Genomic DNA, 25604 nt, shown 5'->3' on the forward strand with positions numbered 1-25604 from the left:
GATAACGATGACCAGAGTATAAACATATACTTCATAGATCACTGGAAACATAATAAAAAATTACTAAATTATTTAATTTACTTAAATTACTTAAATTACTTAAATTACTAAAATACCTATTTATTGTCCAACACTCTTTTAGGTTCTTTCCCTATTTAAGGTAAGGCAGTTTTTTGTATCGTACGAAATGTAAACAACCGTTAAATTCAAAGCATTTTCACACAAGCTGTGTTTCTCAGTATGGTAGTGTTTTGTTTTCTGTGTTGTGACTGATGTGTTTTATGTCATGACTGACAGACGGAAAACAGGAGAGCCAGTAAAGAGAGATGACCGTGAACCTTTCAGAAAGCTCTGCAGGCTCCCTTGAGGAGTAGGTAAAGTCTAATGAGTGAATACACCAAGAAGAATCCACCCAAAGTTTCCTTCTAATGTGTCTGTGTGTCTCCCTGTGTGTGTGTGTGTGTGTGTGTGTGTGTGTGTGTGCGTGTGAAAATTGGACACTCTAAAGTAAACATAGGTGTGAGTCTGAGAGTGGATGGTTGTTGTATGTGTCCCTGTGATGGACTGACGAACTGTCCAGGGTGTAGCCCGCCGATCTCCCTATGTCAGCTGAGATTGGCACAGCACCCTCTCCGGCGACCCTCATGTGGAGGATAAAGTGGTAGAAGATGGATGGATGGTGTGTGTGTTCTTGTGTTATGAGGACCAAAAAACTTATAAACCCTAGGGAGTGAGGACATTTTGGTAAAGTTAGAACATTCTGGCTGGTCCTCACATTCTGTCAGCCCTTAAAGGGGCCTTTTTAAGGGGTTAGAATCAGGTGAGGGTGAGGGTGAGGGTTAAGCATTTAGTTGGGATGTCTAAGGTTAGATAAGATGCTTGAGAATAGGAATCTGCACAAACGCGTGTCTTCCTCACAGCAGCATCTCTCTCTCACTCACTGCAGAAGCTCAGTTCATGTCTGTTTTTAAGCTTCCGACTGTAACCACTGAGGAACTATCAGAAAAACACACGCTCTGCTCATTCTGTGCACTCCTCCTTTAGAGAAGTTTCACACTGCACTGGAGCATAAAACTTTTTTTTTACCAACGTTTTTACAGTAAAAGATCGACTTGCAGGCTGGCATGAAGTCTGTTTACAGCCTCATGCAGATTCATGTTTCACATGAGGGTGGCAGGATCGGTGTTGTGTTGTCTCTGTGCTCTATGTTGGCTTCTGGTTGTTTGTCCCTCAGGTTTTACTGTGATGATGCTGGCTGGGGGCTCGTCAGGGCGGGGTGTCTTCCTCTGGAGCAAACAATAGAGCAGCCTCATCAAGCATCCATGCATCACAAATTCAACACAGGAAGTTGTCTTTAAAAATAAAAGCCGCGGCCCTATCTCACTCAACCAGAAGTCGTAGTTTGAACTCCACGATCGGAAGTGATGTGTTGACGTTGCTTTCTTCAACGCGTAAAAAGGAAAAAGGAGGTGGTTGCTGAGCATCATTTGGAGACAGCGGCTGCAGAAATGTCAGCTCCTCCCGGGTTTCTGGAGGAACATTAGCTACACACACCGCCACCATGCCGTAGATGAAGCCTCACAGCGGGGACTGCAGCAGCGGGGAGGACGCCGGGCGGCTCTAACCGAGGGAGGGAGGGATGTACTGGACTGCTGGCTTCGCCTCTTCCCGGCCGTGTGTGGTTGAACTCGGGCGGAACCACAGCCTGCCCATCGGTCTGTGCGCCTCCGAGCAGCAGCAGTCTTTGTATGGCTACATCATCGCCTACCCTCTGCAGGAGTACGGAGGCATCATGTCGGTTCTGGGCTCGGACTCCTGGTGGAAGAAGACTCTGTACATCACCGGGGGGGCGCTGCTGGCCGCCGCCGCCTACTTACTGCACGAGCTGCTCGCCATCAGGTATGAGACGCACACTGTGATGCATGTTTGCTGCGCCTTCTGGTCATCGCTGTCGGCTCGTTTTACACGGAACTGCGGATAATCACACCTGCTGACACTGGCTTCAGAAGTGCGTCCCTGTGACACGTTATTTGTCAGTGGGTGTCGCGGCGATTGCTGTGATTTCTCTCCTTGTTTCCGTCCTTTCAAGGACGCCACAGTAGGTGGAGAGGAAAATAGATAAATAAATAAATAAATAACTGTATTTATATGTGTATGAAGTGAGTCACGCGTCCGCTCATGTGCCAGCTCTAGCTGCACCCGAGTGCGTAAAAAACGCAGCACTCTCATTCAAATGAACTCATGCGCGTTAAAAAACACACAAGGTGACTGAGATGTGACACTTAATCCATTACTGAGCTATTAAACATCAGTTATTTTATTATTATTGCACTTCATTGTAATAAAAACTTTAGAAATTAAATGTTAAATATAAATGAGAATTACAGTCATTACAAATAATCACAGTCATACATACAGACAGTAAGTTGTATGTATGTGTAAGTCTGGGTTCATGCTGTAGAATTCTTTATAAGATGGACTCAGCCTTTGAGATGTGTCATCTTGTTTATATATACATCTTGTTAACCAAGTGGCTGGAATAGTGTACATAAACATCTGCTCTGAATATGGACTGGAGGTCCCAGGATCAAGATGGAAGGGGCACAGTTGCAAAGGTGGTTGAGAATGACAGGGCTCAGATCCTAAGAGACTTCCAGAACCAGACAAACTGGTGGTGGCTAATCAACCAGACAAAGTGGTTGTCGATAGACAGTAGTGATAAATGTGGCAATCCCCAGCGATGGGAAGAAGGGACACAAGAGTCTTGAGAAATACCAAGGTCTGAGAGAGAAGAAGTCACTGTACAAAGAAATGATGTTTATGCAAATAAGATTGTTATTTTTGACAATTAAGGCTCTTCTCAAAATTGACTCTTTGAAAAGAAAAAAAATCGCAATAAATGTTTATCAAAAATTCTTCTTCTCCCACTTGCCAGTTCACAACCTCAATAAAGGATTCCATATTCATAAATATACTTCATAAATACATGCCCATAACAACAGCAGTGAATAATGGTAAAGTATTACACTATATACACACAAGGAACAGCTACAGTAAATAGGATTAAACCCAAAATACCAGCTCAAAACTACCAGTCCACTACCACTACAAGATTAAGTGATTAATTTAGATTCAGGACTATTGTTTCCGTGTGTGTCACTGGGGGATTATTTTGGTCCAGGTCGGTCAGTGCCTGGTTAGTATAAGACAGTGGCCTGGAAGTTCCTGCTTTCACTCACCCTCCCCCGTCATAATCAGTATACTCATGCATGTTGTGCCGAAGCTGCTGCTGCTGCTGCTGCTACTACTGCTGCTGCGTCATCACGTGCAGGCTACTGAGGCTGTGCCCACAGGCTGCCAGCATCATCTGTTCCTGCCATGTGATGCTTTGTTGGCACAGCAGCTTTGCCACTCAGCTCTTTAGTCTTACTGACTGGAGTTAGGGCTGTGTAGAAGAAGTGGCCCTGCAGGACCACGTTTAAATGGACAGGGACACAAAAGGACGGAAGCTCAGCATGCATGAGACAGTGCATTAAGGCTGGTCTGTCATCACCACGTGACTGTGGACAATGACAATTTCATGGAGACTTTATTTAGTAAATAACATAATGGAATTGAGCAGCAACACTGGTGAATATCAGTGTTAATTCTGTTAAAAGCCTGCACATGAAAAACAAGAAACCAAAACTGGAAACAAGCACCAAAACACTCCTGAATTATTAACATTTCTCTGGAACTTGTGATAGTGATTCGGTCTGCGATTATTTTTATCTTTATGTTATAATAACATAAAGATAATATAATAATATAATAATATGTTTTAATAGATTTAAAGTATGAATGAGCATTATCAGATGAGACTCTATCAAAGATATTCATCACAAATTATATTCTAATTCAAAGATGAGAACATAAAGATAGCAAACCTTTAACACTAATGTATGAATGCTACGTCAGATAAGCAACATATTTATCCTAAACCTGCATATGATTTGCAAATTGCTTTGTACGACACATTCATGACATGGGCATTATGAACAAATGTACTCTTTAATTTTTTTACCCCACGTAAAGTACCAAGCTGTTAACCAGGTGCGTTTTTATCTCTGAGTGTAGGTCCAGGATATCAAACGTAGCACTTGAAAAGAGCAAAAGAAAGCAGCTATACAACACTGATGTGATGGTTTGGCCTTCAAATATCACCATCGTACGGAAGATTCACTTTCAATTAGGTTACTTCATTATTTTAAAACACATAGTTTGTAATGGTAACATGAGAGGACAATTATTTACAAAATAGACATCAATGCTTGAGAGATTATTGTCAGAGCAATGTAGTTAAATTCAATTATTCAGTATTAAAGTGATACTAAGAAGAGCAGACTGTTGTATGTCAATAAACATAACTAAATAAAGAATTAAAAAAGAAGACCGGAACAGTCTGTCTGTCTGACTTTGCCCTTTTATCTACTCCTCTGTGCTGTATTTCTTCTTTTTATTATCTTTATTTTACCGGGAAGTCACATTGACCATTGGCCATGGTAGCAACCGTACAAAATCACAATCTCTTGGTTGTTTGCTTTGTTCATGCCTTATTTAATATCGTTGTCAGAGGTGATTGTAACAAAGCATTTAACGTGTGTGTGCGTGTGTGTGTGTCGTGTGTGCGGTGTGTGTGTGTGTGTGTGTGTGTGTGTGTGTGTGTGTGTGTGTGTGTGTGTGTGTGTGTGTGTGTGTGTGTGTGTGTGTGTGTGTGTGTGTGTGTGTGTGTGTGTGTGTGTGTGTGTGTGTGTGTGTGTGTGTGTGTGTGTGTGTGTGTGACAAGACTTGGTGTTAATAATGCAGGAAAATAGTGACAGCTCTTCACAGAGACTACATAGACCACAGGACCTCACAAGGACACAGCAACTACATCAGCAGACTTGTAGTTGTGTGTGCACGCAGACTGAAGGAATACAGTGTGACTGTGGCTGGAGACATGTTGGACAGTGTGTTGGCTCCCAAATGGAGAAGTGATGACTCATTTAATCAATAATTTCACTCAGCTGAGTGGGCTCAGTCATACAGGAAATCATTAGCAACAGAATACACCAATAAACATAGGATAGTGATGTCCATATGAGAAATGTGAGAGGTAAAATAACTCCAATGGGCCGTATTTACATCATTACATATACTTTATGTAATTTATGTAATAGCATTTAAATCAGAACAACGCTGTTGTTTCAAAGTTAATAACGAGGCCACCTGAGTCACGGCAAATAAATAGATAAATAAATGTAAATATGTGGGCGGGTTGGTTGTTGTAGTGCCTTTTAAAAGGAGCTCAGGGTAGCATAGGGCATCTGTGCTGTTTGTCAAAGCGTTATGATAACTACAGGGAGAGCGGCAGCTCACTGGCAGAGTGTATCGTCTTTCAACTGGAAGGTTGTGGGGCTCAATTCTTGGCTCCACTAGTCTACATGCCAATGTGTCCAAGACACTTAACCCCACGCTGCTCCTGATGGCTCTGCTGGCACTGTGCAAATAAATGGGTGTAAATTGGGTGTGGGTGGCAAAAGTGTTGTGCAAAGCAGCTTTGAGTGGTCATCGAGCCTAGAAATGTTCTATATAAATACATTTACCTGTTGCTCACAGAAAAGATTGTAATGGCGTCTCAGATTCCTGCTCTCTATTTGGATGCACTAGCTTTGGCTTCACACAGCTACAGTAGTAGAAGTATCAGCCAACCAGTCATTTAATTTAACCTAAAATGACCAACTATGTTATAGAAAACACGGATAGTTAATTATTATGTCCAATGTTGTCTCTGCCTGAAATCCAATGCTAACTTCTTTTTATAAGATGAGTTTTATTAGCAGTGACTGTGGTTATATTACATGTTAATACATTTTAAAATGAGCAAATGGAAATGTATGTGAACTTGAAATAGATCAGTCCAATTCAAATATGTTTCTTTACACTATCTTTACATGTAGGAAGGAGCAAGAGCTGGACTCTAAAGACGCCATCATCCTCCACCAGTTCTCCAGGCCAAAGAATGGCGTGCCCAGCCTCTCACCCTTCTGCCTCAAAATAGAGACGTATCTGCGGATGGTGGATCTGCCCTACCAGGTCATTTCCTGTTCCCTCTTCACACATAAACACTCAGTTCTTGCTGTTTTCCTCCTGACGTTCAGAGGGTTTTTTTCATGATATCCTGCCAAAATTGTTATGTCATGTCAATGACATCTGATAAAGGTGACACACCAAGAGCCTTGTTCAAACTGTTTATATTCACTGCAGGCATAATTGATTTTTAAAACAATGTTTTTGGAGTGAACTGTATAATGGTTGAGCTTTTATTATTGCACATTTGTTAAGAAGTTATTAAACTCTACTGGTTTACTGTAGTTTATGCATACAAACTATGTACTATGTGTAAGAATATCCATTTATTCACCATATGACCGTAAAAATTAGATTACCAATTTGGGCACTTGAGATCTAATTAATAGAAAATTATCATCCAAATCTTGAGTCCTCAATACAGGTAATGCTCCTAAAACACTGCATTTTACAACTCCTATCATGCTAATCAATAGAATCTATTGTTCGAATGTACAGAAAAAAAATCAACATTCTTAATGGGAAGAAATAAAAAAAACTAGACTTTTAGTGTGGCAGCCATAGCTGCTGGGGTTAAGAGGCGAAAATAGGGAGGTGGGTGGAAAATGACCTCCACGATAAACACATAAAAAGTTCTCTAATAGGAAAATATATCCATCTGTGATGTCCCAGCCACACACCCCTTTTTGTAGAGGAATAAACAGGTTCCGATCATGTTCTCACATGGAGCTTCTTCCCTCTGCAGAACTACTTTGACGGGAAGTTGTCACCACAGGGTAAAATGCCCTGGATTGAGTACAACCACCAGCAGGCTTCAGGGTCAGAGTTCATTGTCGACTTCCTCGAGGAGAAGCTGGGCGTGAACCTCAACAAGAACCTCACCCCGCAAGAGAGAGCCGTCTCCCGAGCTGTCACCAAAATGGTCGAGGAACATCTCTACTGGTAAGTGACTTATAGGACTTTGCACTGACGTCCAACAAAAGCATTATCCATAACATTATCCATACCCTGACCTTAACCTAAGCACATTTGAAATTGTAACCCTAAACGTTCTTAGAAATGTGGTTGTACCTTATTAGGACCAGGTTCTGGTCTCCATGAGGACTACTGGTTCTGATAGTTTGTGATTATGCCAGAAAAGGTCCTAAATAGATAAGAAATACAGGTACACAGTACTGTAAATATGTAGGTGTAGAAAAACAAACATGTAGCCACTTTACAAGCTTTTAAAGGAAGAATGCAGTGATTAAATATAAGTTTATTTAAGGGTTAAAGTTGCTGACATATACATTTCATATTCATATTTTTTAAATACATATTTGAACTCCCCAAGCTCAATGCCTGTGATCATCTAAAGTCACTCTGATTTTAAAGACTTTAAAAAAGAGACTTGATCTTTTGTGTCATTTATGCATTATTAATTCAGCTACCCTGTCCAGGCTGACTTCATCATCATCATCATCATCACCACTGTTTAATTAGCCATGTTCCACTGTAGTGAGTCACTCCATCACCTTTGGGTGCAGCTAGGAAAGTAGGAAAGCGTTAACCACTCCACCCACACCCAGAGAGCTTCAGAGTGTTTTTCATTATCTGAAAGCTAAGTCACACACATACACACACTAATATAACACAATTTAATATTATTTTGCTCTATGTAATATTGTCAAGTGTAGATTTGAACTTAACTATCGAACAGAACAGAATTTGTTCTCTATCTTTTGTGTGAAAGACACAATCATTTGTCTTTGCTTGCACGTGCAAATAAGAGCATATAAACACACGGACACGTTCAGCCGTGTCTCGGCTCTAATGTCCTCACATTCAGAACATTTGAAGGTCTTAGGAAACGGAGTAAATCAAGATGTGTAGGTTATAATGTGAGAGAATTGTTTTCGTAAAAAAATCTATGTTGTAAAGAGAGGAAAAAAACAATAGAGGTCATCTATTTAACCTACATCCCCCCACTCTCTCTCTCTCACTGAGTCATCCTTCAGCATTCTTGTCTCTGCTCTTCCTTCCACCCCGTGCCATGTTTAGACCCACATATAGACCTATTGATTGAATAATTTATGTCAGGAAAGGGCAGTGGCAGACACAAGGGCCAGCTGCCGCTCTGGTGAGATCTCACTAACAGTTTTTCCACCGGCTCGTCTAATTGAAGCTGCTATAAAAAATTAGATAAGAGGAGAGATAAGTGGAGAATTGTCAGGCGAGGTAAATGGGCTTTATGTCGTATCTAAAAGGCCTAAATACTTTATTGTATAGAGATGGGCAACAAAGACGAAAGCCCTTTTATCATAACACATTTTCTTTTCCAGTTCTGACATTTAACACAGTCACATTCACATTAATACAGCACATCTATCTTTTTTCCCCCCTCTATTGCAAATCTACCATAGCCATTCACTTGCTGCCAGCACAGCCACAAGGAGCAATATGGGGTTTTGTGTTTGGCCATAGTCTCATCAGCATGTGAACTAGAGTATATATGGATCAAACCCCAACAGTGTGGTCAGAAGGCGACACAATCTACAACAGCCATCTATGTGATAGAAAATGCATCACATTTACTGTAGATGTGCTATTGTAAAGTGCTATGAGTGGTTTTCTAGACTAGAAAATACAATTTATTTACCATTTTATTCCATTAACAAAAGACAGAGGAGGACTCAGTCAGCACCCAGAAGGATTTGACTGAAAGCTGATGCTTAAAGTGGGCTAACACATCAGACAGATGTGGCTTGGAAGTTAGCTAATGTTGATAAAACAAAAAAAAAACGTTTCACTAAACTTCAATCGTATGCAATACATTTTGTTCCTGAAACCTTAGCAGTAACCTAAAGTTAGTTTTCATTCAGGGAATTACTTACTGCTGATCATGTTATCCTAACAGCATAAAAGCTGGAGATTAATTCTGAAAAAGGAATTTGTGATACACTGGCTGAATTTAGTGTTCATCTTGTCTGTTTGAAAAGTTCAAAGTTTTCACTTTCATTTCTTATCATACGAATAAATGCAAAATATATTCTTTTTTCCCCTCTCAGAATCTTACAATTAGAAGTACAAATTAAAATGAAAAGTACAATTAAGTCTTGTGTCTCCGCAGACACTGCTCGACACTGTTAAAAGTAAAGATTGAACCCTTTTCTTTCTTGCTACCCGCTACGCTCTTTTTCTCTTTTTCTAGTTGTAGAACAAAGGACAGTATGTCCCGTTGTTTGATCAGATAATGCTACAGTAAAGCAGCATATGGCCCCTGGAAAGTCCCCAACCATAAATATAATGTAGGCCAGATGCTTCAATTTAATTTCCATTGAACTATCAGTCATCCTGAATGATCCCAAAGCATCTGTTGGCTGGAGACGTGAGGATTCTTTACAGTCATGTCATGACTCAAGGGTTTGTCACTACCAGAAAAAAATATGTCACAAGGCTTCCGGGGTTTCAGATGAGCAGAGGGACGAGCTGAGACTTTATTCCTAGTGTGTTGTATGTGTGTAAGGATGAAGTGACTTAATTGTGTTTGTGTCCGCACACACAAGCAGAAGCAAACCCATTAACCGAACAGAAAAGACCCCTGAATGTGCCGATTATCAGGGACAGTTAAGCTTTTCATTGAGGTAATTAATGAGGAGAATCCAGGTGGAACAACTGTTCTTCAGTCTGATTTATTTCATTAAATGTATTGTAGTCACAGAGCGGGGGATGTTGATGAATAGGAGCAGAGTTAACGGTGGGGCTTTGGAGGCTCTGAGTCAGACTTGTTTGCACATGAACACCAGGTCTGTGAAACAAATCTCTACCCAATGTCAGGACGTCTCCCACAGCTGCCTGGGTTTCCTGTTTCACATTTTCACGCAAGCCAGAGGGAATGTGATTGAGTCAACAAAAGAGACTTTGCTCCAGAGCAATAAGTAGATGTTTTTGGTCACCTGTTTTTTAATCTGGGCCTTGTGTACATGACAACAAGCTTGACAGTTTTAGGGGCGGACTTTATGATGTGTCCTGGCAGTGAGTTGAGAGTAGTATAGCTGGTGAATGTGCATTGGCATGTATTTTAATTGATTAGGCCAAGGTTAGTTGTCGCTGGACCTCAAGATTTGTGGGAAGAAGGGCACAAGGTCTGAAAAAGCATCTTGATTTGCATAATTGTTTATCACTGCATTGTAGATTCACAAACAACATGGCTGCCTCTTTTTTGTTTACATTCACACTAGCTGATAAAAGTATTGTGTGTTGATTAGGTTGATTTGAACTATCGTCGTCCTTCCTTGAGGAATACGATAAGGAATTAAAAAAGAGCAAATATTGATGTTTTAATTAACAAATGAAGACGCTGCAGTAAGTAAGTAAGTAAGTAAACAGTCTGCGCCAGTTTCACTCACAGTGCGTCACTACTTCCTGTCTCTTCACAGCAGCGCTGCTCAAATGAATGAGCGGAAGTTACCTAACCAAGAAGAGGGAGTTTATAGCAGGATAATGGCGGAGAAAGCTACGTTAAGAGACGCTCCATCCACGTTCAATACATACACTTTATGCACTGTGTTATCTTGTGTTCTCTATAAATAGAGAAATCCGGCACTTTTAACTTTTCACGGACATTTTGTTTTCCTCAGTTATCATAATGTATCGCTATATGATTGTCTTGCAATATATTGAATTTTACAGAATCGATGATATTATTAGTATTGTAGACCATGTGTCACATATCGTGAGCTTCCCTGTGATTCCCATCCCCAAGTGTTGATGTAAGAAATGACTCATGAAAGTGTAATTTTCCATCGTTTATTCTATAAATATCCTTAAATTGGTGCTGTTTCCAAGTCAAAATAACATTTTGAAACGGTGTAATTAGCAAAGCACAAAGGCTGCAATTTAGTTGTTGTGCATCTATTTTACTGTCAGTGTTGTATTCTTATGCAAGACCTGTTCTCCACAACTCATCCCCAGTGTTATTTAGAACATGCTCCTTCATGTTTAAAGTGCTTTTACACAGGGAACACTGAACTGGAATGTTTTACTGCTGTCAGACCTCAGGTTTAGTGCTAGTATGTTACCAGTCATGCTTGTGGAAACATTGGTGTGATGAAACTGGACTTATCACAAATCAATCTGCAGTCACAAACAAATAGATGTTGTCCCCAAATGTAAAATTAACTAGAGGAGGCATATAATGTGGCAGTCATCACAAACTATCAACCATCACCACAACAGCTTCACACTCAGCACCATGGACAGCGATCATTACAGTCATAGTCCTGCTCTTTCAGAGGTTTTATTCTCTCCTGTCACACACAACACGTGTTGGCTCATTGTGGAAACTCTTTCTTTCCATAATACTGTGAGGGTCTACCTGACTGTTAAGTGCTTTGAGATAATTGATGTTGTGACTTTGCGCAACATAAATAAAACTAAACTGAAGGATATTGATTAGTCAGGCTTTTAGAGGATGTAGCGTCTTTGGCGGTAGTCAACATCATTCAAGACCCTGATCGCTGTGAGAATGTGTGTATGCTGAGTGTGATATAGTGTAGAAATGAATTAAACTTTCTCCAGCCTGTGTATGTAGAATGATAGAGGTTCATGCTTATTCTATCTCGCTAGAAAGACGAATTTAAGTAACATAATAATGTAATGTAGAATGCCTTACTCACTGTACTTTTAAAAACTATTCTAAACAAAGCTACAGAACAGTGGTCTGAGTCTCATTCCTGCTCTACGTTGTATGTGTTTGTTTAGGACAATAGCATACTGTCAGTGGGTGGACAACTTGGAGGAAACCCAGAAGCTTCTCGCGATGACCGGTCCACTGAGCGACACGCTGAAGTGGCTGCTGAGCCACCTGAACGGCAGCATGGTGCGCAGGGAGATGTACGGCCACGGCATTGGACGCTTCTCCAAAGAGGAGGTCTACACCCTGATGGAGAAGGACATGAGGACACTGGCCACCCTGCTGGGTAGGAGGGGAAGAAGGGGAGCATGTTTCTTTGTGTGTGATCGTGTTGCAGCCTCTTCACCAAACCTATGCAGATGTCTGTTACCTCTTCAGCAGTAATCTGTGTATTCAAGGGATTATTCTGACTCTGTTATATAAACTGATCGTTAATGGAGTTTTTTTGGGATAATAAAATTACACGGCTTTCTTCCTACAAATCCTTGGCCATCGGTTTTAGTTTCATTTCAACACTATTCCACTACAGACACTGATATATTCAGGGATAGCTAGCTGTGGAGGAATTGTGCTAATCCTATTGAACAATAAAATTTATTTTTCATAGAAGTGAATAATATAGAGTACCTGGAGAAAATTCAGTTTGTTTAATATGCTAATCCTCTGCTGTACAGCTTAGCGGACATATCTGTATTAATAGAATCATGCCACTGCCAGACCATAATGAGCATAATGAAATTTTTAGGTGATGCTGCCAAGGTAATGTGGATTTATGACGCATAATTATGAGGCCGTCTTTATGAACATCTCTCTCCGACACCTTAAATAAATAAGTTACTTTCCTCAGACAACATACTTAACATTAATTTATGTGTGGTTTTAATGTAGGGAAGTTTTAAATCATCATTGTCTCTTGGTTTACACATGATTTCTAATAGGAAACAGGCAGAAAAACAAGTGAATACAGGCAAAGTCTTGGACGTCAGCCATGGGATACAATGAGTGTTGAAATGGAAGCAAAAGGACTTAAGTTAGACGCTGCACAGAAATGTGATTTGCATCGATTTGTTTGTGCCATTTCCTACCGACCATTATTTTTGTAAAATGGAAAGTTGTTCCCAGACTGAAGGCATCAGTACTTCACGGGGCTTCTCTTTAATACGGCCTGTTCCAGCCTCAAGTGTCAGACATGTGACGTTACATTTTTGTTGTTGCTCTTCCAGCTTCAAGTTGACATTACTATGATTGTTTTAGCAGAAATAAGACACGTTTAAAGCACATACACATTATACTAATACCATTTTGTTGTGACATGCTAATTTATTGTGTAACTGTAAAAACAACTAAATTCAAAATTCTGCCTGTTAGCATTTAATCTAATAGTTTGGATAAAAACTACTGTTTTTCCTATTGTCAACACTCATGAAACAACGTGCTGTTTCCTCTCTGTCTCTGTAGGTGATAAGAAATACTTTATGGGCTCTAAGATGTCAACGTTAGATGCTACAGTGTTTGGACACCTGGCGCAGGCTATGTGGACTCTGCCTGGAACTCGACCTGAACAACTCATCAAAGGTCAGTGGATCGTTTTTCACACATGAGTGAAGATTTTGAGTAATTGTCACCGAATCACTCATTAAGCCTCATTACGTCCCTATTTTTGTTGCATTTATATTTGTGTTACCCCTTATTATTTTCTTCATAGTTGTTTTTGACTCTCATTGACACTAGATGGCAGTAATATTCAACTTCTAACCAGTGATGCTGACACTTTAACAGCTTGAACAGAGCAGGGAAACGCCAAAGTTTATTTTCTCATCAGAGAAAACAAGTGATATATGTAAAATTTGTCTCTTGTCATTCGGGAACATAATTTGTGATTACAGAGCTTGTAGGAAAGGAATGAAATAAAAACTTGTGTTTTTCTCTGCATCAAACTGTAAGAACCTGTGACGCCCCCTGCTGGTTTCAGCTGTAATTAAAACTCTGTCTTTGTCCATCTCTGCAGGAGAGCTGATCAACCTGGCCATGTTCTGCGAGCGGATGCGGAGGAAGTTCTGGCCCGAGTGGTTTGTGGAGGTGGAGGATGTTTATTATGATGGAGGCAGTGAGAGCAGCGGTGGTGCCGGCGGGTCCCCTATAGGCCTGCTGGATTTGGGTCTCTTCTCCAGGACTGACACTCTGGACGACAGTGACGCCAGTAGCCACTCGACCTCGCCCTCCCCTGGGTCCAACCACTCGCTGTTTGACTCAGATGTGGGCACGGGCTCTGACAATGACATTCAGCTGAAGGAGGACTTAATGCCAGACCTGGAGGTTTGACCTGAGAAGGTGCTGTGATTAATCCTGACAGACAGACACCGACAGGAGACAGGGACAATCGGTTTTGTGTCATAAACCTGGTTGAAGAGCCTGTCCAGATTCAAACTAGGTATTTATATGCAGAGCATACAAACTTAAGCTCATGATGCACACGCTAGTGTACCGTTTGTCCCCTCCTGTACCGTCAGAACTGTCCCTGCGGCAGTTTCTCTTTGCCTTATTTGTCTCATCCGAAGATGCATAATCTGGTGTGAAAGGTTAACGCTGTGCAAAACGTCTCATGGAGATAGAACAGTTGACACGAAATGATGCAACTAATCAACCACTCTGCCATGTGTCTTAACACACAAACCCTAACAGACAGGTGGAGATCAATCATGTGACAAAAAGGATAGCAGCTGTTGTGTTTACACGATTGACCATCTACGTGCTGGCGAGGGATTACAGTTGACGCCGTGTTTTTACTTTGTGCCCTTAAGATATCCTTACGTCAGCCCCTAAATGTGACCGTATTTGGGAAGAATGTGAGTCATGAGGAAAGATTAGCAGATTTTGTGCCTGTTTTCTGGTTCTGGTTATCAGTCTTGTTTCTTTCCACCTCTTAATTATTTGTTTGCACATTGACGAGTCTGGTTTTGAGAGCTGTAGTGTTTTTTTTTTACCACTAGATGGAGGCAGAAGTCTTCCAGATATCATCCACCCTGTACCATCAAGGTGGTCCCATACCAAGGACCTGCGGTAGATTTAAGTGGGCAAAACACTTCTCCTTCACTCCTAAACTTTAATATTCTTCATTCATAGGTATACAATCCGTGTGTGTGCGTGTGCGTGTGTGTGTGTGTGTGTGTGTTGAGCACAGCAAAAAATAATTCGCCTTAGTGCTCAGACTCAAAAGTGACTCAGCAAGCAATTTTACTTTCATGATCAAATGTGTCACATATATTTTTATTTTGTTAATATTTGTGTTCTTATTTCTCTCAAAGAGATGTTATTTTTGCACTAGTGGAAATTTATTTTCACCTTATTTCAACAGGAACAGTCTGCTTTGGAGGGGTGTTGAACAGAATAGGCCAAAAGATTTGGGGAAACATACATGTGTTTATCAGTAGAGCAGGATGCTGATAGTGATCGTGTCCTAAGGGGAACACGCTGCGTGTGTGTGTGAGACGAAACTGAGATGGTCATAAAAACCAAATCAAAACCAGGTAAGCGTCGCTGAATGGAAAAAAAAAAAGAAAAGAAAGGAAGAATCGACCAAAATGTGTGAGTTGTGTCTGTCATGCTAAGCTTTGTGTAATAATGGTGATGCAGTATGAATGCTGTGGTTTTGTGGTTATCTCAGACTTATGGTAAAGGATCAGTTCACCTAAATTATAGTGGTGAATATTGACATTTGAAATACTCTCATTTAATGTTACTCTGTAGAATTTGCAGGACTCACTGTTGGTGGTTTTTGCAAGTAAATGCCACGAGAACAGCTCCTAGAAAATGACTCTCACAAAGAAATCAAGCTTGAACAAACAACAAACAACAAATAACTTGTAAATCAGTATCTTATCTGATACCGTTTGGCTTCTATTGCTGTGGCTCTGATGTCTCTCTTGAGTGTGGCACTAATGCAGGACTTGGTTTAGTTACATGTGTGTAAAGGACCTCCATTTTCCAAAGGTACCTACTCTAAACTATGTTCTTTTCTCTTTTTAGCTGGTGTAAATTTGTTTATTTACCTTGACAGTTTTGACTGCACTTCCTGCAATCTTCCTCAGAAGTGCCACGTGACCTCTGGTGTTGTATCCAAGTTGGAGTGATGGTTCAACCTCCTGGCCAAAACAAGGGGGAAGACCTTCTCGCCAAAAAAAAACTAGCCAAAAAAAAAGAACGTAGTTTTAGAGTATAACATTTTGTGAGCTAGAATGAACCTTTGTGGACTAAAGAGCATTCCCATCAAGTCATAACTTTTCTTTCTGTGGTATTAAATCCAGAACACTTCTGCACATGACTTCCCTGAAGGTTTGATGATAGAGATACAGAGATGAAAATGTAATGCAAAAAACCTGGATACACGGTAAACCTGAGAAGATGTTTTGTAATTATGTGTGAACTGACCCTTTAGAATTGAGAGCCTAAGTAGTGCCAGAAGGCCTGCGTTTGACCCAGTGAGTGAGATTCCAGATAAAACCAACTTCCACAACGTCGTCCTGCTGTCTGGGTTCAGATCATGTTCAACAGTCGCCTCGCCCAGTCTGGGCATCATTAACAGTCGGACTGCTTTATTCAAGCCATATTAAATCCGGAATTCTTGTCATATAGCGTTACCTCTGGGGTAATATAAATATTGTATGTGTGACAAAGTGTACAATACTGTGTGTAGAGCTGACTGATAAACCCTGTGGGTGTGCGGTCATAGAAACTGGAGCGGCACGATGATTTCAATAAAAAGAAATAGCTGTGACAAATTTTAGACCTGCTCTCGTTAGTCGTCTTTATCACGTGTCTAAAGTTAACAATGTTGTGGTGCAGTTTTGTTGTTTGTCTCTTACTGGGTTATGAGGTCACATCTCTGACTGCATGTTTTGTGTGTGGTTGTGTGTTTGTTTGTTTCTTTGTGTTTTTTTTATTCAGTAACAATCATCCAGGTGCAGAGGGGTCTGATTAAGACTCAGCCTGCTGCTGCTGGAGGCTCAACAGGAAGAGAGGGGGGAGTTGACGGGGGCTGGTGGAGAAATTGAGCCAGGGCAAAGAGGTAGTAAGTAACCAGTAGCAAGAGGGAAAGGAGGGATAAGGAAGAGAGCAGGTGGTGGAGAGGAGAGAAGAGGTGAAGAGGCTATAACTGAGGAGTGGAAGGATAGAGAGAAGTCACCGGGGAGAGGAAGAGGAGAGGAGAGATGAAACAGAAGAGATAGTGATACAGGGTTTTTGTTAGGCTTCCTAAAAGCATTGTTAAAATAAATAAATATCTGACCTACCTGTCTTTTTATATAGCTTTTAATTGTTGTTGTGATTTATTCAACAAGGGGAGAAAGAAGGGATGGATGCTGCAAAAGTGAAGGGGGTGTGTGTAAAGTTGATGGGGAGGAGATAAGACAAACAAGAGTAAGAAGTAAAGGGAGAAGGATGAGGAGGTTGGGCTGGGGGCAAAGGGAGGAGAAGTGAGGTCCATGGATCAGGAACCAGGCTCCCGTGGGGGCTGGAGCAGGTGCAGGCTGCGAGCGAGGCCTCTGGGCCTGAAGGGGGCTGCCAGAGCTTTAAACAATCTGCACTGCTCCTTTTTTAATTTGGCTCTGTGAACAGCCCACCCTCCACACTGACTGTCTCTCCCACTCTCTCCCTCACTCTCTCCCTCACTCGCTCTCTCCATGCTTAACAGATCAGCGATCCACAAAGAGGGGAAAACACACACAGAGCAAAATTAAAATCGGAACTCCCTTGGCAAGGCAAAACAAATTAGAGCAAACAAATTACAGAGAGTCAACACACAAACAGTGGAGCATCTGTGGCTCTCTGGACGACTGGAGCCGGTGGCTACCTCCCACACCAACAACACCTATAGAGCAAGTTAACGTTTAACTCAGTGTCACACACACACACACACACACACACACAGAGACATGCTCAGTTCAAATAACAGTGAGTGTGTTTAAAAATGCTGTAGTTCTGTTGCATGGTGGAAATGAGCTGCAGAAAGTTTAGAGAGATTCTTACACACGCTTGGTGGAGCATTAGTGTGTGTGTGTGTGTCATACATGAATGCAGGTAGAGTCATGCAGCACTGAATACCAATGCTTTTTTAATTTAATGCACCTGTTCTCTCTGTATTTCTTTAATGATGCCATTCATTTGTTAATATTTGAAGAGAACTTTCACACCTTATATTTACCACAGGTTACCATCAGCCATTCATAGAGTGAGTGTTTATATTATATTATATTTATATTTGAATCAACCAAACTTTATTATAGTACAAACCATCCATCCAAATTCACAATATACACACTATAATATTTGAACCTAGCACTTCCAAAAGATATATGTATGACAACTTTATTTTATTCACGTGTTAAATACACACATAAGTTAAAGCCTGGGATTTTTTTTAGGAAATTTATTCCCTTTTTGAGGAGGCGCTAACTAGATTAAAAAAAACTTGACTCCAATACATTTAATAAAAAAAAACCTCAATTATTTATGACAAAATAACAGTATTATTATTATTATTATCTTGTATTGAACTAATCACTTCTATCCCTGTTTGCTTCCAGCCATTCTTTGACTGCTGTAAAAAGGCAAATGTTTCACAGTGATTTAAACTGTCACTATGTTTTTTGAGTGTGTATTTTTGCATGTTTTTTTTTTTTTTCTCTCCCTCTCTCTGTGTGTGTGTGAACTCCGTCGGTCTTGGCTGGCCCTCCTCCTCGGACCCATGGCCCCTCTGGCTCTCTGGCATTGGCTGTGGCCTGTCCATCTGCCTCCCACTGTCTGGGTCTTGCGGGACGAGGGGGGGTGGGGCGGTGTGGAGGACGCTCCCCACCATGAAACACCCTCACCAACCTCCAGGCCAGCTGCTCCAACCCCAGAATCTGCACAGCACCGCCAGGTGTGCCCCGGGACACACAGTTGGACCCACCACATAAACTCATAGAGAAGAGCACACACACATACACACATAATACCAACACATATGCTCAGTAAGCCTCTTTACAAATGGAAGTCGTGAAACACACATGGTTTAAGGGAAGGTCCACATCAAACCCCTCCCCACTCACTCTCCCTCTCTCTCTTGCACAGTCACTCACTCACTCACTCACTCACACACACACACACCATGCATGTTTGCCAACCTTTTACCACACAGTCTCTGCAGGCTCAGGTGTTTCCCACAGTCCCCCATAATGGTCTGAGTTCACAGGGGTGAGACACCCACAGGTGGCGCTGTTTTCATTACTAATTACAGCTTTATTTATTCATTGGCACCGTGGACTCTTCCAGATGACTTTGGCTGGCCTGTTCATTCACAGAATAAAGTGTGTGTGTGTGTGTGTGTGTGCTCTCCAGGATGTAGCATTGTAGTACATACCAGTGTAGTTTTGTCTTTGATTTTCTGATAGTTCTCAGTTATTTATTCATTATATATGTATATCTATAAAAACATTAGATATAAATCATTAATGTAATTATGTACCTGCTACCAAGATCAGACATGGTGTTCCACCAGGATCAATACTTGGGCCACTGCTGTTCTTTCTTCTTAAAAAATACGACATAATTTAACTGCTATGCTGAAAAACACACAGTTTAGTGATCTAAAAGACAACCTGCATGTTGTCCAGTGGGTGAGATGCCTGTCCACATGCCATCACTGAACTAAATTTGACTTTTGACTGTCCAGACGACTGTAATGACATAAATCACATCAGTTTTAAAGGTTTCCATAAATATTTATTGCTGTAATTTATTTATAGTGTTTTTGGTTCTCCCTAAATCCTGAGGTAAATGTTCACATACGCATGTTGCCTGAGATGTTAAGTTTTTCTGTCTGCTATTTGCTGTTGGACAGGTAGTGTTCAGACGACTCTGTGAACGATGAGTGACCTCCTTTATGTTCAGAGCTCATTCTCTCCATATACTGTCCAACATTTTAAAGTTCTAATTGTCAAGTTGCCCTTCACTTTTAAACGTCCTCGGAGAAGAAGTGAGTCTTTGAGTCTCTTGAAAGCGTGGTGTGTTGTAGCGTGGAGACGGAGACGCCACCACAGACCAGACCCTATCATAGTTTACCTTCTGTCGGCCCATTATCTTTCTCCCCTGTGCTCCTCTTCCCCTCCCCTGTTTCTCCCCTTGTCTTCCTCTGGATGTTATCTGCCGCCGCTTATGCCCTAATACCCCAATTGTTGTGCTCTAAAAACAATAATTAGCAATCCCAAATGAGACTGAGGGGCAAATTCAGCAGCTTTCTTCTGATGTGGTTCCCCCCCTTTCTCTTTATCTCCCTCCTCCTTTTTTCATAAGAGCAAAAAGAGGGGGTGCTGGGGTGTTGGCAAAGCTTCTTTAAACTCTCTGGTATTATGGAGGATTATTTTGTGCTGAGATCCTGGCTTGTGTGTCTGTTTTTTTTTCATCCGCTCCCTTTCTCTTCCTGGTTATGGCAGACACGCTAGGTAAACAGTTTGTGTCACACTTGATTGCGTTTGAGAAATTAAAAAACAGGAATGACAATAGGGCAGGGCTGGAGACGAGGACTGGGGGGACACTGCCACCATAAGACCTTGGCTCTTCGGGGACCCCTGCTATGCCATTTTTGACAGAGCGGCCCTCGCAGCTACAACAATGCGAGACCTCGTCCTTCAGAGAATACTTCTCGCTTCCTAGTCTCTGAGTCTATCTGCACTGGGCCATCTGCTCTGCTTCTCTCTGCGTCTTCCTCCTCCTCCTTCTCCTCCTCCTCCTCCTCCTCCAGTTTGAATCTGGCTCATTTATTTAAGTGTTTACAAGTACAAACACTGCCAGGTTGGTGGTGTGTTTACGTGTGTGTGTGTGTACACACAGTGTGTTTTTCTAGACATATTCCCATTGTGATTCACATACAGTCTGTGTATATACACATAGAGAGTGCAACATCTGTCCCTGCTCCTGAAATCCGTGCTAGTTTCAACAGTTGTAATACAGTCAGGCATTTACAGTTTACCCTAAAGCTCAACTTAGGAAAATGTTGCAGAAAGCTTCTCAACAAAAAGTGACTCTCTCTCTCTCTTTTAAAAAGTAGATCTGTTGAAAACAGGTAGAGAGGATCTATGGATGAGAGAAAAACAATGAACTTAGCATCCATCCCCATAGGGGGCAGTGTAATACTACAGAATAAACCTGATGGTAAGACATGATGATATTACTGAGGGTCTGGGGAAATGTGTAGCATACATTGTAGTCACACCAAACTTTGAAACCCTGTGTTAAAAGACGTCGAAAATGAATGTGACAGCTTAAAATGAACCTGTAACAAAGCTGAAGCGTGACTTGACCTTAAAGTTTAACTGCACTGAAGCCTGAACTCTAAAACATAGTTTAATATTCAGGTAAATATAAAGACATTTGAAGTCACTGCATCTAAATGTTCTAATCACAGACATTAAACAATACTTTGAGATCAAATGTGAACGTAGAATGGTCATTTTTTTAAACAAGTCAGCTTTGCAGAGGTAAATTAAGAGGATAGTTCTGACATTTTCTTAGTCTCACTCAAGTCATAAACATCAACTATTAATCATGGTTTTAATACAGTATAGTATCTTTTCACTGGAAAGCAGAAGTGACAGGGTGAGGGGATGGTTAATGCAGTTTAACTCGGTATATTCATGTTATAAAACTTTTCTCTTTATTCTTACAGCAAATTATCTCAGATTTCTTTTTCACAGCCTGTAAAACTCACCCTAACATGGTTTTAATACATTAAAGCGTTTTGTTTATGGAAAAAAAAACCTTTCTATTCAATTGTCAAGTTAAATATTTGTCTTTTTTATATTATTTATGTCATTTCTGCCTATAGGTTTTTCAGTTACACAGCACATACACGTAAATATTCTAATTGCTGAATTTCTAGTTAGCTGCCTCAGTTTTTCCTCTTTGTCCTAATGCCATACGTCATGTTTGCTGTGAAAAAAATGTCAGTTTATTTTTTTTTTGGTGCAAACTTTCAAAACCATGTTACTATGACCATCACAGGAGACCTTCACTTTTCACACTTGTTTACATCAGTCTCTGAGAGCCGTGCGCCCCTTCATTTCCTTTACTCTTGACATTGCGTTGAAGGATTTACTGATGGCCGGCCAGAGCCACGGTGTCTAGCTCAAAGCCAAACACGGACACGTACCCATTCATCACTCTCGGCTTCCTCGTGTCTGTTTGTTTTCTCCCCGCGTTACAATCAATCATGTTTAATTCAATAGGCCTAACTTTGCTGAATCAAATCTGGAGTTGTGGATAACAGTTTGTGCTTATCCGTGCAGCGCATTGGCTCATGATCATTTGCATTTGACAATTTAGCGGGAGTAAACCTGAGACAGGTTTGTTCCACCCAAACTGTCACGCGCCGCACTTCTATCGAGGGACCATCCTGCACCGGCCTGCTCACAGGCCTCCCCTAATATATAATCTGTTGTTATATTGTCACCGCGAGGAGCACAAGCACCAAACCCGCAGAGACACCGCTGAAATTCATTAATCTAATTAAATATGTCGTATTGCCCAAATGAGGCGCTGGTATGGCTTTGCTGCAGGATAAGTGCAAAGTAAGGCTTGGTCCCACCAGAGCATCGTGGAGCCCACATGTGCTAACGCGACTGCGCTTCATTACACTCTTAATTACCTATTGTTTCTAACTAGTTGGTGGCGTTTTAATGAGAATCTACAGGCAGTTAAATGTAATCTAAATTTTCTAATCTACTGGTCCATTACCAAGGAGTCAAAATGTTATTGGTTTTGTGAGTAATCAGACTTTTAAATGGTGCTGATATCACTCCCGGAGGGCAGGGAGTGGGTTTTGACTGTGTAATTGAATTCAGATTTTCTTTTTTCACGCCTCCCTCTACTTCTTCTTCTTCTTCTTCTTTTTCTGGGAGCTGAGAGGAAGGCTTTTCTGTTGCGGCTGGTTGCTCGGGTTGAAGAGCATGTCTGCAGTTCCGGTTGGATCACAAGTTTTTCACGCTCGTGGGTCACCATGGCGACCTCTTCGAGAAAATGTGTGTGCGTGCCTTTGTGGAGTGTGCGTGCATGCTTGCATTTTTTGTGTGCGTGTTTGTGCCTCAGTCAGCCTCACTGCTCTGCTGTGCTGTCACCTGCAGCCAGATAAGCCACAGGATTTATCACCCAGTGAATTGCCTTTGAGTGGTGGATAAAATGGCTCCAATACATTCTCATGTGAAAACGCTGCGAGGTTAATGAGAGCCAAATTCACAGAGGGCTAAATCTATTAGGTTTTCATGGATGGAATCAATCAACATGCACCACACCGGTTGATTTGTCATATTGAAGCATTGCCCGTTTGAATTCCAAAACATGGTCCTCCTTGCAGAATGATTCACTTTGATTTTGATTGCCTCTTCATCACGAAGATGACAGCTATGAACTAATTTTCCTTTCTATAATGTTACACACTTATTAGCGCTGGCTGTCCTTGGCGGATGATTGATTCTCTCCTGTTGTAGAGCTACAGTTGGATTTTCCTCAGATCTATTCAAACAATCACAGTGTCCTGGTACTTTCTATGATACAAATGATTCAGCTTTTAGTATTTTTTTTGTTGCATTACAGATTATCCTTAGATTGATTCAATTTCTGACTGAGGCAATTTCTACCTCATGCACATTGTGCGGCTGGATTGTCCTGATACCGAGTTACTGAATATAATGGTCCAAAGAACTTGGGTTGCCAAGTTTGCTGATAGGGGGAAAACACTAATCTTGGCTCCATCCAAAGGTGCAAAAAAAGGGTTCTTGGCTGGTTTATGGTGATGGGGAAATTGCAGGAATGTGTAATTGTTTTCAGGGTGTACACTCCCTCTCAGCCAGTGTTGACTCAGATTCTCTCCTCTCCTTATGGTTCACATAAAAACAGCATAATCCCTGTGTTGTTAAAGTGTTGGTGAGATTTTATTTTGATTTTTATTATATATTTATAGATATTTATTTTCTGTAGGCTAAGCTATCTGCTTACTGGATGTAACTTCATAATTATCATACAGGCATATTGAGTTCCATATTGAGTCATAAAGCAATAGGAGCATTTTCCCATAACTACTACGACTGCTCAAAATAAAGATGGTCACATTAGGACATAGTTATTGTTAGTGTATTATCTGAACCTCACAGGAAACCTCCTGTTTGGATGCCATATTGTGGTGACTTTGAGTATTTTGGTGTCTGGTCACTGAGTCCATGTGCTGATTATTGTTTAGCATGCTGATGCTGGAGTTGATAAAAAAGATTTCTAGCAGCTCAGGTCTTCTGGATTGTCAGATCTTTTTTTTTTTCTTTTTCAGACAGCACCGTGTACAGCTGTGTGAAAGCTGGCAACACCTTTATTCTCTGTGCGCGGACGCTGTGATGCATCACAGAGGAAAATGTCTAATCATTGCGGTGGAAATACAAAAATGAAAGACGCATTTGTCTTGGGTGTCTCGTACCTTTCTCTCAGTGTGGTGATGGATGACAACCTTGGTGTTGAGTGTGTGTGTGTTTGTCTATCGTGGCGGTGCAAAGTGACCAGGGACAGGCGCCAACAGAAAAAGGCCCTGTCCTCCAACTAATGAGCAGCATTATTCAAATGGAGTCTTTGTTGTCAGTGCACTGTGCTGTAGTCTGCACACTGCTGTCACAGGCAGCATCTCCTGGTGCATCCTTTCCTCATTTCAATGCTCGACCAGTTTATCGCCTATTGAAATGCACATGGGAAAACAAGGCACCTTGAAAATGTTGGCGATTCATATTTCACTCATTTTACTTATTTTACATCTATACCCCCCTGCTGGAGATTATCTCATATGATCTCTCTTTTAATATTCACATCTTTGAACAATTTTAAAATGATTTTGTTACCACTGTAGGAATCAGATGAAAGACACTACCAAGGAGGATTATACCCTCTGTGCTGCCAATACATGGTGTCAGCACAGGCTCAGTCAGCAGGTGGTTACTAAGCAAAAAGGCATAAAAAAGACAGCAAACACAAAATGTCAACAAATAGAGGAATATCACCCAGTTTGTCTATCACACTGTGGAGTCACATGAAAAAAAAAAAAAGAAAGAAAGAGAGGAGAGGGCCTTTCAAGGTCTGTGCCAGTTTACGGGAGGAACAGCAGTGAATAAAGGAGGAGGGGGAAAAAGATGGGAGATGAAGGAGAAAAATCCGTCTCCCGACACTGTAAAAAAAAAGATTTGTTTTTCCTTCCATGCACCTGTGCCTCTCCAAAACCTCTGAGAAACACTGAAAACAACATGTTTTAAATTTGTCACGTTTCAAGAACGGTTGATGATAGAGATACAATTATTGGTTTGTTTTAAAATCACCCTTGTCTTGATCTTTTTTAAAAGATTTTTAACATGGGAGTGAATGGCAGCTTTGAACAGAACTCTCTGTGCTTTTAGATGATTTTAAGAAAAAAGGCAAGTCAGATGAAAATGAAAACAAGACACAGGGTTAGACAACGACCAACGGTTTTATGTAAAAATTGTCTGTGTAAGATGTGGGCAGGATAAGAGTTTGTTTAGAGATTTTTGTGATAATTTTTCTGGATCTGAACAGTGTGTCACTGTAGGATCACGCCCACGCACTCCAACTATGAATTATTTTGCAAAACAAAATGAGTGAATATTCTGAATAATTGGCCCGACCAGTTGATGGGCTGTCCTCTATAATGCAGCTACAAGCAGCCATGTGACAGGCACATGACATCAAAACCTGAAACACTAAGAGTCACAGAACAATTGTTTCAAACTACATTTTAGAATCAACT

The 25604-nt window shown here is 41.1% G+C and overlaps 1 protein-coding gene across 3 annotated transcripts; it reads left to right on the forward strand.

Moving 5' to 3' along the window:
- The first annotated feature begins 109 nt into the window (after nucleotides 1-109).
- faxcb (failed axon connections homolog, metaxin like GST domain containing b) lies at nucleotides 110-16565 on the forward strand. Of its 3 annotated transcripts, XM_044033273.1 has the most exons (8): nucleotides 116-160; nucleotides 298-374; nucleotides 1235-1899; nucleotides 5979-6114; nucleotides 6854-7050; nucleotides 11851-12068; nucleotides 13241-13357; nucleotides 13791-16565. In XM_044033273.1, the coding sequence occupies exons 3-8, from the start codon at nucleotides 1640-1642 to the stop codon at nucleotides 14102-14104; spliced, it is 1242 nt and encodes a 413-aa protein (XP_043889208.1). In that variant the 5' UTR covers nucleotides 116-160; nucleotides 298-374; nucleotides 1235-1639; the 3' UTR covers nucleotides 14105-16565. The 3 variants fall into 3 exon arrangements, with proteins under 3 accessions (XP_043889206.1, XP_043889208.1, XP_043889207.1); XM_044033271.1 differs by having other exon boundaries at nucleotides 110-374; XM_044033272.1 differs by having other exon boundaries at nucleotides 125-370.
- Nucleotides 16566-25604: the final 9039 nt, after the last annotated feature.

The sequence above is a fragment of the Solea senegalensis genome, linkage group LG9, assembly GCF_019176455.1.
Source record: "Solea senegalensis isolate Sse05_10M linkage group LG9, IFAPA_SoseM_1, whole genome shotgun sequence".
NCBI lineage: Eukaryota > Metazoa > Chordata > Actinopteri > Pleuronectiformes > Soleidae > Solea > Solea senegalensis.

Bases quoted from the DNA above. Each gene is read 5' to 3' on its own strand.
- faxcb (XM_044033271.1), top strand. From the start codon at position 1,640: ATGTACTGGACTGCTGGCTTCGCCTCTTCCCGGCCGTGTGTGGTTGAA. The intron at 7,051-11,850 runs GTAAGTGACTTA...GTGTTTGTTTAG, and splicing joins GTCGAGGAACATCTCTACTG to GACAATAGCATACTGTCAGT. The intron at 13,358-13,790 runs GTCAGTGGATCG...CCATCTCTGCAG, and splicing joins ACCTGAACAACTCATCAAAG to GAGAGCTGATCAACCTGGCC.